A 13,751-nucleotide genomic window follows, 5' to 3' on the forward strand; every position below is an offset into this window, starting at 1 on the left:
AGAAGGCCTATTCTAATCAGTGCACTCATGGGGTAGAACCATTTATCAGCATAGCCTGGCTAACGTGATGGAGACATTCATTTTCTTATTTGAGATGTGGTTTATGAATACCCAGAGCCATTTGGGCACAACAAATGTCTATCAAATGCATCTGTAAGTATCAATACCAGACAAACACACACTGCACTCACTCATTTACATACAGTATACAAAGTTCTATTCAAATAAAAACATGAAGATCCATGTGTATTCGTTTTTCAATCACCATATATTACATTTAGATGCACCTTGATTCCCGTCTGTACAAAAAGTATTTTTAGTTGGTGTAGGTGTAGTCCCAGTTAACTTAACAATCAGAGGTGGTATTCAAAAGAGAGTAATAGATAAAGAGGAAGTACATGATGAATAAGTTAAGTGTGTTAACTCTTGTGTTACCCTCAAATCTTACGGGCATCCTTTATCCTTGGGGTCAATTTGACCCCAGCTAAATACAGTAGCCCTCAGAAAATTATTATAATTCATATTGTTACCCAGTTTGGTAAAAGGTACTTAAAAAGAGTGCAACAACCACCATCGAAAGCCCTACAAAACAATCCCACCCCCACACCCCTTTATGAACCCTAGAACTCTGGCTGGAAATATTGCCCATCCAGTGTCAGCAGCCCAAAGGCTTGCTGTTGCTTCACCTTTTGACTTATACAGTCCTGTCAAAATTACTTATGTAATATACTTATTTAAGTAATAATGATAACAATGTGTTCTCATACTACAATAATATCCATAATGTGTCAAATATTCATGTATCTTTTGTTTCATACAGCTAAATCAGCTGTTTCATACAGCTAAATCAAACTGACCCCAAGGAACATCAATATACAAAATATTTGACATTGAAAACATAGTATTGTGAGCATTTCATGCTTACTCTGTTGTAGCCGTAAAATGAGAAAGTCATGAAACATGAAGAAAAAAAAAAAGGAAAATCTAGTAATCTTGAGATATCAATGAACTAATCCCAAGATTACATTCTGAGGCTCACCACCTGTGTGATGCAAAGCAACATAGTGTATTTCTTGGGTTAATTCTTGGGAAATTCTCCCATCTAGCAGTGAAATGGTACATTGCAACAGACTCTGGCTCCCCAGACGGGGTAAACCCAGCTCGAACTGCCAGCGAGTGGATTTCGCCCTGCAGCTCAGGCTGGAAACCTGCACATTTCTCCTCATCTTTGCTGCTTCCTGTCCACATCTTCTGGGTCCAATCACAAACTGGCTTATCCACCAGGCGCACCCAGAGTCTAATTGGTTGAAGGACTATCGAAATGTGTGCAGAGTCATTTGAACTATGCCCATTGATTGTGCCTCTCATGCAGATACAATACTGCACAGACTTCGCAGACGAATGTTCAAAATCTTAAAAGATCAAGCTTACTCTGGTGATAGCCAGACTAGCTCCCCCCCTCACTCCAAGCACGATTTACTAGCTACGGAAGCTGCACCATAAATATCCTAGCTGACACTATAAGATATCGTACACAACTTTATTGAGTATTACTTCACATAATGAGGTTATTATAAAAGTAAATGTAAATTGCATTTATTTATTTAGTCTGTGAAACTACAGCCCTATATGCAAGATAAGAATAATGGATTTGTGGATTTGGTATTGGCTTATAAGCAACGTATCAGTGCTAAAGTTATTTGACATTACTGTACAAGATTAGCTTGGGCCAACCGATCTCCGCATACGAAGACTAACAGGTGACAAAGGTGAAAGGCAGAGCTTGAATGTCAGGTAAGTCCCTCCTTGGGTAATGTTTTCTAAAGATGGAGGCTGAAACATGGCTGTTGCCATACAAGTTGGTTTAGTTGGTTTAGTTGGTTTAAACCTTCCTGGAAAAAAAGAACTGTATCTTTAAATGTGCTCATAATAATGTGCGTGCTTGAGATTAAACTATCAGTTTTTCTGCAGAAACATAAATTTTTAAAGCAAGTCAATGGTTTTACAATATTTCAGTCACGCTTTAGTTGGCTGATAGCTAGACGCCCCTAGCCGGGGTAGTCTAGAGCTGGGAGCTGGGCTTTGTCAGCGATCACCGAACCAATCACATCATGTATAGAGTCGGTGGGTGGGCATAGCATAATGATGACTGACATGGGATCAGAAGTTGCAACGGTTACATAAGCATCTTGCTACTTGAAAACAAGAAGATGATTCGTTTAGTGCTATCCTATTGCATGAAGAGGGAATTTGAAAGACAAATTCCCCGATTGAGCCCTGTTATGGTGAGTTTCTAGACCCTCACATCTTGATGAAAGAAGCCTAATGGATTAACTTTGAGCTTACTGCATACACAATATGCATGTAAATTATATGAGCAAACACACAAACGAACACACACACGCACGCACACACTCACGCACGCACACACACACACACACACACATTTCGATTCCTTGTTTCGATTCCGGTTCCTAACGATTCTCGACTCCGATTCTTGTAAAAGGCAGGGTCAAAAAAGTTTCGATATTTTAAATGAGCTAGCTAACCAACGGTCTTTCTGAATGACATTTACTATAAATTTCTCACAGGGCTGTTTTCAACTACAACATAAATCGTCTTCTTGTTGCCTCAGCTCGGTTATGCAAACACCTTCTTCGTTGGTGTTTAGCGGCTTCTTCTTTCGGTTCGCGGACTGGGAATCGATACTAGGAATTGAAATTTAAACTTTTGAACGATTCCGGGAGAATTGGAAAGCTAGTCCCGGTTCCCATCGATTCTCGATTCTCGATTCCCAACCCTACACACACACACACACACACACACACACCTGGTAAAGAAACGTCTTACATGTGTAAATGCTAGACACCAACACACCCTCTTTTCTAGAAAAGACCACTAAAAGCACCATTCCAGTAGGTCCTCACTCAAGGCTCACAGAGGGCTGTGCTTGCTCTCTGTAATGGTCTAAACGTTCCCTCGCCAGAGTGGGATACGCATGCGTCTACAAAGCTGCAAAAGGTTGAAGTTTGCTTCACTCTGGCTCCCCCTGCTGGTCAAATGCTAACCTACTAGTTACAGTAATTTATTAACAATTATAGTCATAGACACACAAAAGAGTTTCTCCTTTTTTTGACAACAGGAAATAAATAAGGCTTACAAAATAGTTACAAAGTGTAAAACAGTGTTTTCCAAAAACAAAACTGAAAAAGATGATAGAGTCCCTCATTTTGATCACTCTCTCTGTGGTTATCATGCTGTAAGAACAAAACTTTCAGGATATCAGCTTGCAAGTACTGTAGCTACTTCAAATTCATTCAAGATAGGGCTTCACATATTCTGTTAAAACCTAAACCACAATACTGATCAAACCAGTTTAGTTCAAGTTGTAAAATGTGTCTCACTATGCCACAGTCCTCTCCAGAGGTGTATGCTGTATTGCCGACCCCACTGTGGTTGTTTGGTTGGCCCCCATGCCAGAACCTGAACAAAGAGAAAAAGCTGTTGGTTCTGACTGATTCCTCTTTTCACTTCTCTGTCATTCTTGTCAATGTCAATGTCAATTTATTTATAGCACATTTGAAAAACAACCACAGTTGACCAAAGTGCTGTGAAGTTGTGAAGTAACCAGCTGTGCGACCTACTTGAGTTTGAGATCAGTGTTGTCCACCCACTTCCAATGTCCCTCTTTCTCAGAGTCTGTTAAACCGATCCAGAACTCATCCTTTGTATGGTTTAATACTTTCTGCATGATGTAAATCTATATAAAAAAATGTTTTTTTTAATATACAATTTTCCATTTTAACTCAGTAATCAAAGACACAAAGCCATATTTGATCACCATCCTCATACCTGTTCCTCCCAGCTGTCTATGATGACCAGATGCCCACCATCTGAGACACACCTGTCTCTACTCGCAGTCCAGTTTAATGTATCATGAGAGAAGTAGTAACAAGTCCCATTAAAGGATTCCCAGCCATCAGCGCACTGACCTGCTAAAGAGTCTGCAACTGAGATAAACAAGCTACTTAGAACCCAAAGGAGTTCCCAAAGAATCACACCGGAGTGTATTGTTCTAACTATATCAATAATACTCACCCATTATGCACAGCAGTATGGCCACACTTATAACCAGAGTAAAGAGAGTGCCAACAGCCAGCCTGACATATTTACAACCACCTAATAAAAAAGGAGGAAAAGTTCATAAAAGTGTCACACTGTCAAGGTAATTATTTCTATGGAAAAAAAAGCTCATTCTCAGTTACAGTTTTTTCTGAATGCTAAAGCACTAATCGTGATTCTTGTAGCACAATTTCTAAAACTATTAACACTTATAGCAAAACCACTCACTGAGTTTGCAAAACTAAAAGCACAAACACTGCTTTGAACACAGTTTGCAATTTTGTAACACACACTTTGCAAAACTGTAGGCACAATTCACTGCACAACACTCTTTTTGCGGAACTTTAAACACAACTCACTGCTTACACTCAATTACCAAATTTCCAACACACTCCTAGCAAAATCATACACATGTATGGCTATCATTAACACTATTTTGCCAACTGTCTGGCACATTTTCACATGTGAAAACTGTTTTAGATCATTAGTTCACTTTGCAATCAGCCTAAGCAGTGTAAATAAGGCACAGGTAAGATATCCGTGTGGAGAACAATGGAAGGGGCAGGAAGAGTGAGAATTAGAGGAGGCCTAGGAAGAGGACGTGGAGGTGAAGGAGTGAGAGGGAGGGGACGACAAGGACAAGGAGCCCGGTGCCTTGGACAGGAGGACATTGCATGCAATGTACTGTAGATGAAATTTTGTGGCCGTACCCAGAGAGATGTCATGATGTAGACAGATTTTTCTTTTTTTTTGTCTCAGTGAAATTACTATTTTGTGTTTTGACTTTGTATTTGCTTTGATGAGTGTGAACATCAATACTTGAAGTTTGGATTCCTATATGTTTACAGAACTATGACAAAAGTATGACCTCAAAGTCATGAGGCTCAAACTGACATACTGTAGCCTACCTTGTGCACAGAGAAAGCAAAAGCCAGATGTGTCTTGTATTCATACCATCAGTGTGTAGTTGACACAATGTGTGCTTAGTAGATGATGGCTTGTGTTTACTGATTGATACAGAAACACCTTTTTTACAAAGGTGTGAAGAGTTACAGTTTTTTTCTGATTGGTTAAGCACTTTTTTTGTAACTATTGGCTATTTTTGAAGAACTCTACACACAAATAGCAAAACCTTTCACCAAATTATCAAAACATTGTAGTTCTCTTGCAAAAGCGAACACAGCTTGATTAACTCTTCACACCTTTGTAAAAATGGTGTTTCTGTAGAGTTTTGCAAAAATAGCCAATAGTGCTTAACCAATCAGAAAAAACTGTAATACTCAATGTTACATGTACAAACATGGTGAAACACATTAAACATAATAAAGGCCATAAACATTAGCAATTACTTCTACCTTTTGGATGCGCTCTTTGGTTGTGAGTTTCATTTCTTCTGAATGTGATAGCAGCATATTCCACGTCACCATTGGGTTCGTTTTCTGAGTATAAAAAAGGTTTTTTGTTTAGGGTTGAAAAAACATGTTTAAATACTATGTTATATATTTATTTTTAATAGCTGACTGTTTTGATGATTTTGTATAAAGTCTGCATTTGACTACATTTTACATAATGACTTACCTTTTCTTTGCTCTGCAGTAGCCGTGTTCACAGGCTCGCTACCATTACTCTTTAACTTTACAGTGGAGTAGACAATCTCTTCAGACATCTTTATCAGGTCTTGTGCTGAGTAGTCATGAGGCTTCTGCTGTCAAACAGCAAGCTGGTTTGTGGTTAACTGTAGCTAATGTGAAAAAAAGGTTGTTGTTGCAACTGCTTTTACTGTAGACTTAAACTACTTCATTATTCTTTGCAATATTTGCATGACATGTATACCTAAACTATATGAACATTTGGATATCAGTTTTTTTAACTTTAGGATTATATTGATTTTAATTTTACTATTTGACAATTTTGCTGTATGTGTCAGAATACTTCCTGATTCTAATGCATATCTCGATATTTTACTCTGTGTTAAACCCCAACCCAACCCAACCAACCAACCCCTGCTGCTCCGACTTTCTGTTCTAGCAAGTTCTATAAAAACATCAGATCTTTTTGCATTTAGAAGAATAAGACACTTACAAATCACATTTGGAGGTGTTGACACCTCAGCCTGGTAGATCTGATACAACCTGTTTCCTGTGGAAAACTTTCTTTAAATCTCCTTTCGAACCGCAGATGCAGTCTCATAGGGCACTTTGACATCACCTGTTCTGTACATGGTAAGATGACAGCAGGAAGTGATGGGCGATGAGAGTGTGTTTAAAATGACGTGTCTGTTTTTGAGCCATGTAGATCACTAGCACCCCTCTCTCCCCTTTTAATTTCTGTTCAAGCAAATTCTATGGGAAAAAAAACAAAAAACTATTCAGATGAAGAAAAAAATTATATATTGAAGAAACAGACACATCTTACACTAAACCACATTTCGAGGTGGTGACACCTCAGCTTGACAGATCTGTAACACCCTGTTGTCTGTGGCTAACTTATTCCACATTTCCTTTCCGCCCACAGCATCAACACAGAGGGTTTGAGTGTCACAGCGTATTTCTTCGACAGTGCGCTATGGCCAGAGTGGGTAATCAGACAAAGTGGGCCGAGCCAGGCCAAAGTTAATCAATAAAAGATAGATAGACAGACAGACAGACAGACAGACAGATAGATAGATAGATAGATAGATAGATAGACAGATAGACAGACAGATAGAGATGAGAATATAACACTGGTTGCATGTGAATATCATGTTCAGATTATTGTTTTGTATTAACTGTATTCTGTTTTGTAATCACGTTAAAAAGATAGAAAAAATTAACCCCCCACCCCCCCCCCTCCTCTCTCTCTCTCTTACACACACACATACACACACACTGTTGTATTGCATTACTACAAAAGCGGTGTGGTGTGGCACAATACAAAGTGACAGCTTGCACAGGTTTTTGATTTCTTTTAGTTTATTAGCGATTTTCCAAGCAGACTTCAATGAAGCATCTTCAGAGAGGGAACAGAGATAAGACAGTGAATTAACACTTAAAACCAAAAAAAAATAAATAAAAAAAAACAGTGAATAAAAAGATGAAGGTGTTCCCCAACATTACAGTACAAGTTTCAGGCCCAGACCTCATGTGGTATCCTATCATGCACTGTCGACAACATAGTTTGGATGATAAAAAAAAGAATGGTGAAACATCTTACCGTGTCATCGACAAACCAGACACAAATAGAAACAAACCCTTACTAGAGATGTTACCATTGACTGCCAAGGAGGCATTGTAGGTGGAGTTCCGTCTTAGCGAAAGGCTCAACTGACCTTTGAACTGGGTTCACCCCACACAGGGCAAAGATGGATGTCGAATAAGGGTATTAGGAAGGTGAGTGTGGGGGTTGCTCAGAATATATCAGAATATCTCTCTGATTAGCACAGTTTTATGCTCCTCACTTTACATAAAGCATCTCCCCAAATAAACAAATATGTCAGTCCACATTCAGACACATTATGAATTTGAGTTTCTGTGTTGTTGTGTTTCTCAAAACAAACAAACAGACAAAAAAAGGAAGGAAGCTCTCTTGACATAAAATGAGGCTGCTGTGTAACCCCTCTTTGATTTTTCTTTTGGTACTATTGTAATTACAACAATAATATATAACTATGAGTATTTACAGACCTCTCAAATTCTGTAGGTTTATTTATATATTATACACTACCATTCGGCAACCATTAACATGACAAGCCTTAGTTTGACGTGATCATCATTTAGAAAGATGTAAAAGTAGTAAACTTAGTTCCAGTACAAACTGCTGTACAAACAGGCAAAAGGTGGAAACGATAAAACAAGTCCACAAGTGTCTGTTAAACATACTGATATCAAGAGTGATAGTGGTTTGTTACGACAACACAAAGACATTAACAAACGTAGCAACTCCAACAGTACATTTTTGTTAGTACCATTGAGGACACCTCCTCTGATCAAGGAGTGTGCTTTACTTTTTTTTTTTAATCTCGTATTTTTTGGACATTGAACTTGAATGCAATGTGCTGTCTGTCCTTGGAATAGACCACAGTCCCCAAAGAGGGCTTGCAATCGTTATATATATATATATATATAGGTGGGCAACCAATGTACTAGAAGGCAGAAAAGGACACTGTTTACAGCACGATAAAATGGTTCTTTTTCAACTTTTTGTTTCAAGATTCAGGTTAAACAAAACATCCTTCGGCAGAACAACACTGTCATTATTCAAGTAGGCTTCAAAAAATCGTCCAAAGTGGCAAGGCATTGAATGTGGATGCATTACAATGACAGGATGATATCACACGACCGGGGTTACTCGTTGCATATATATAATTATATAATCTGTCAATGTAAGGAAAAGCTGACGTTACAAAAGGGGGCAGAGGTGGCAGGGGTTTCTAAAATTTCAGGACAAAGAATCAGGAATTTCCTGACTTTTAAATGATTGAGACTTAAGAACAGGTCGGTGCAGGAACAAAAACAAGCAGAATCATCTAGAAAGTTCTCTGAGGAGGGACGGTGCAAGTGCAAGATAAGACTGAGGGGGGGGGGGGGGGGAAAGACGACCAAGAAACAGATCCCTTCTTCAGAGTCCCTTCACCAAGCCCAGGCAGACTGGCAGCGCCCACAACCCTCCCCCCCTCCCCCCTTGCGGTCCTCCCCCTTGCCCACCGAGGGATCTCGAGGTGTGGTGAGACTCATCATCAGAGGATCTTACGCTTGCGCTGAGGCCTTGGTCAGAGTTAGGAGTGGAGTGGAGGGTTGGGCAGTGCTGGGCGATTGGGGAGGATGACCAGGCAGGGTTCTGCAGGGCCTGGGGGGGGGGGGGGAGTGGGGTTGGTTAGCCTGGGCTGGTGGTTGGTGGAGAGAGGGGCGGTGAGGACGAGATGGGCAGTGCTGGAGGTTTTGGGTCGCGCGATCACTTGGTTAGCGTGCTGGACGCTCGGAAGTAGGAGAGGAACTTGAAGCAGAGGCTGACCACAAAGTACCAGATGTTGCGCGCCATTTGGGAGCGGGCGATGAAGACGCGCCAGATGAAGACGACGAGGACAGTGTTGAAGGTGTAGCGGATATTCCTCAGCCTGAGAAAAATGAGGAGAGTGAGAGAAAGAGAGAGAGAGAATGGAATGGATGAAAGAAAAGAGCAGATATTAGTAAAAAAAAGCCACTTTAATCAGCTACAGTGATTCTATGATAACTTACTCTACTCTTGGTTTAGGGTCATTTAAGCTGAGTTGCACCTGTTCTAACGGCCATCTGCTCAACTAGGCTCCCTTCATCTCTGTGTCTCTCTTCATTAAAAAAAAATACCTTTGTCCCATCCATCCATTTCAAACCATTAACTCATCCATTAAACTATCTGTCTATCAACATCCATTAAACTATTTGTCTATCAACATTCATTGAACTATCTGTCTATCAACATCCATTAAACCAGTGTTTCTCAAATTATGGGTCAATCCTCGGAGCCGCAGAGTAACATTGTCACTCTGATAATCTGCTGCGCAATTGATCAAGGAACCGCGGACTGACAGAAAAAAAAGAAAACAAACGTTTCCACAATCAGGAGGAAATACTTGCTAATTTGGTGTCCTCAACAATTCAGTGGTATAATAGTGGTATAAGCGCTCATTCAAATAATGTGTGTGCACCTCTGCGCGAGGGAAACTGAAACCACCAGATAATGTTGGCATAACAAAGCTCCGCTTCAAGCCGTTGGAGTGAGGTAGCAACATTTACAGGCCCAGATACACCTCCCAGACTCGAGCCAACTCCCAACTCCCGATTCCCGACGTTGGCGTCGCTTGGCGTTGGCTGAGATCAGCCGACGACAAACTGCGAAACACATCGCGGTGACGTCAACCGACCCCGCCACCGCTTAAACTTTGTGCGCCTGCGCATACACTCGCTGGGATAGCACCAGGGGCGCTAGGGTAGGGTGGCTAGTCTCATGAGCAGCACATAAACAAAGCACACACATTTCACAAGTGTCCAATGTCCGCTTGCCAAGAAAGTATCTTGTTGTAGTACTAGGCTAGTAGTAGCAAAACTAGCAAGTGCTAGACTAGCAAACAAAGCAAGCCATTTCGTTTTGCAACCAACACGGACAATAGCCTAGTAGTAAACAAAACAAAACAAACCAGCCTTTGCTACACTAGCAAACAAAGCAAGCCATTTCGTTTTGCAATCAACACGGGTACAACTAGCCTAGTAGTAAACAAAACAAATCAAACCAGCCTGTGCTACACTAGCAAACAAAGCAAGCCAAGGGGTAGCCATTTCGAGGTGCAGCAACCAACACCTCCCGCACAACCAATCAGAGTACCCCAACCGCCAACACCCCGACGCCGACGCTAGCCCCGACTGAGCAAGCTCAAACCCTCTCGACGAGATCCCGACGGGAAGATTATTGTACTGTCAGATTTGAATATAACATTGCCAAAAACGATCAACCTAGTAACCACCATAGCAAGTAGCATGATTGTTCTAGCAACCAGGGGTGCCTTTCCGGAAAGCATAGTTGCTAATCTCTTAGCAACTTAGTTGGTTAGCAATGGAAAATTGCAACTGTGGTTTTGGGAAACTCGCCTCAGCATAACAACCACTGTATTTAGCAGAGAAACCACCATATATATCCTAGCAACCATCTCAATTACCCTAACAACAACCTAGCAGCCACTAGCAGCCACACCCTAGCAACCAGCATAGCAATTGTTGTATTTAGCATAGCAACCACCATATCCACCCTAGCAATAACCTAGCAACCACTACTACAATGTCAACCTAGCAACCAGCATAGCAACAAGCATGATTACCCTAGCAACCAGCATATCATCCACTTTATTTAGCAAAGGAACCACCATGTCTATCTTAGCAACACAATAGTAACTATCTCTGCATTGTCTGTTTTAACTCTATTTTTACATCACACGTTTTGCTTTGTCATGCACTGGTAATTCCTTGGAATTTCTAGTTCCAGTTTGATTTAGTCGTCTCTTCTCCACTCACTTCCTCAGGTGCTGCCGTGCGGCAGGGATGTCCGACATGTCTTCATTCAGGACGTACTTCTTTGTCCCAATGCAGTAGTTCTCAATGTATTCAGGCCAGTTCAGCTGACGCACATCAAAGTTGAAGGTCTGGAACACAGAATAATAATAACAACTTCTGAATAGGGAAAAGAAATGAATGGAGACAGAATAACAACAGAGTGAGAGAGAGAGATAGAGACAGAATAACAACAGAGTGCGAGAGAGAGAGAGACATTTACAATTATTCATTTAGTAGATGCTTTTATCCGAGTCTGACCAGTCATGGTCACCAAATGACTGAGTCATTTTCCGATCCCACCTCATCTCTCTCTCCCACTCACTTCCTGTCAGTCTCTCACTACTCTAACTCCATCATGATTGCAGAAAGCCCCCAAAATAGAGATGCCATGTCTGATCTGCATCGCAGGGGCCATCACAGAAAGAGAGCGAGAGAGAGAGAGAGAGAGAGATATATATATATAGAGAGAGAGAGAGAGAAAGAGAGAAAGAGATGCTTGATCCGCATCACAGGGGCCACCAGAGAAAGAGAGAGGGAGAGAGAGGAAACGGAGAGAGATGCTTGATCCACATCTCAGGGGCCACCATACCTTGCGGTCCTCGGGGCTGAGCTGGCTCATCAGCATGCTCATGTTCTCCGAGTTCCACTCCCAGTCCTGGCTGCTGAAGTACTCCAGTAGGCCGATGGCCTTGTGCAGCCGGTTGAAGATCCGCATCATCCTTGGTGACAAACATATGGAGGTACTTTGACTTCAACCTTGCAACTACATAAACAAACATGTGCATCCCTAGGGCATTTCGGGTGAAGCAGGAAACAACAGAGCTTAAACGAATGGTAACTTGGGGACAAAGTCGACATTTTGTCTGATTCATTTTCATTTGAAAGTATCTGTTGTCAATTCTAGTCAATTCTAAGCTGCATTAAAGAAAACTGGTCTTACTGTAGGAGATACAATGCACAGGGAAAGACTTTCTGTTTGATTTGTTTTAAAGAAGACAAATCAAATCGGAAATGTTTCTATGCTTCACTCACTATTTTGACAAGTACCTGTACTGGTTGCCATAGAGAGAGAACGGCGTAAAATGGGGCTACTGACTCCCAGTTCTCTCACTTCAAACAAAGCCCTGTTGAGGTTCTCCATTCTTTGGAATTCATTGCCTCCGCCAAGGAGGTTATGTTTTCATTGGGGTTTGTCTGTTTGTCTGTCTGTTTGTTAGCAAGATAACTCAAAAAGTGATGGATGGATTTCAATTACATTTTCAGGGAAGGTCAGAAATGACCCAAGGAAGAATTACATTTTGGGAGTGATCTGTATCACCGTCGGGATTCCGGAGGCTTTATGTTTTTCGCTTAGCAGTGTAATGGCATGGTATAGCCAGGTGGTGGCGATAGATATATGAATAGATTAATAGTTTAGGTTCGAATGTATGACAGCCTAGGAAGAACGATACAGGTAGAGGTCTGCACTCTCTCAGTGCTTTTCTAGTTTAAAATAAAATTACACAGGAACCTTTCACATCAGGAAGTGAAAGCACACACTGTGCATTTTAAACCACTGATATCGTGACAAGGAGCACCCAGTGCCATTTTCACCTGTTTTGCTACTTAGAGGAGGCAAATAGGTAAGGAAAAAACCCATCAATTTTCAGCATCAAATTTCTCAGAAGCAAATTCAGTGCTAGCAATACTATGCTATGCTATGCCATACTATGTGATTCAATGCTATGCTATGCTATGCTAAGCAATGCTTAAAGCCTCCAGACACCAGGGGTAGTGAGGCAGCGCTCTCTTACTGTGGCTTCTGTCCCGACAGGCGGAGAAAGAAGTCGTAGAGCAGCGCGGGGAACTTGTGGCTGACCAGGATCCAGTACTGGTTGATCAGGTAGTTGGACGTAATGTTGGCGTTGGGCCGTCTGAAAGCCTGCTCCAAGGGGTTCCTCTTGAAGGTGGACATCACGTAGTGCTCTGTGGGCAGAATCAACACGACATGGGGTTTATTGAAAAGAGTTAATGAGGTCTGTGGGGGAGGACAGCTTCAAGATTCTGGTTTCAAGTGTGTAATGTGCTTAAAGAGACTTAGACGTAACTGCAAAGGAGTAGTTGAATTCAGTGGGGTGAGGACATTGGACATTCATAACAGAACCTGTTGGAGTGATATTTCTGACAATTTCAATACATCTCCTTCACTTAATGGTGAGGTAACAGTGTAACTTTACAGCATAATTTATATATAACATATGCAGTCATATGGAACATGCAAGAGCATATCTTTTTAAAAGATCTCACAATCATACTCTTATAAAATAACATAAATTTGTGAAAACAAATTGGAGCTGTAAGACAACACCCAAAAATGTGCTTCACAGCAGCACAGAATCAAAACCAAAATTAAAACTTTATTTCAAAACTGAATGAAATATCTAACACATTGAAGTTCAGAGAGAGAAAAAAACACATGATAATTTACACCTCATGTTACACACCATGATATGGCCATGGATATGAATAAGACGGTAAGAGAGAACAACCAAAATAAGACCATACTGTAGTTCCGTCATATACAGAGGAGGA

The 13,751-nt window shown here is 41.0% G+C and overlaps 1 protein-coding gene across 1 annotated transcript in view; it reads right to left on the reverse strand.

Annotated features, from left to right (window-relative positions):
* Window positions 1-7,055: 7,055 nt before the first annotated feature.
* The window catches only part of si:dkey-97m3.1 (fatty acyl-CoA reductase 1), an 81,437-nt gene continuing 74,741 nt past the window's right edge, over window positions 7,056-13,751 (reverse strand). The window contains exons 9-12 of the mRNA XM_062518627.1: window positions 12,974-13,145; window positions 11,770-11,899; window positions 11,142-11,269; window positions 7,056-9,214 (exon numbers count right to left, since the gene is read on the reverse strand). Of these exons, the coding sequence (XP_062374611.1) occupies window positions 9,052-9,214; window positions 11,142-11,269; window positions 11,770-11,899; window positions 12,974-13,145 (593 nt within the window). The 3' untranslated portion in view covers window positions 7,056-9,051. The remainder of the gene's footprint in view (window positions 9,215-11,141; window positions 11,270-11,769; window positions 11,900-12,973; window positions 13,146-13,751) is intronic.

This window comes from Sardina pilchardus, chromosome 17, assembly GCF_963854185.1.
Source record: "Sardina pilchardus chromosome 17, fSarPil1.1, whole genome shotgun sequence".
NCBI lineage: Eukaryota > Metazoa > Chordata > Actinopteri > Clupeiformes > Clupeidae > Sardina > Sardina pilchardus.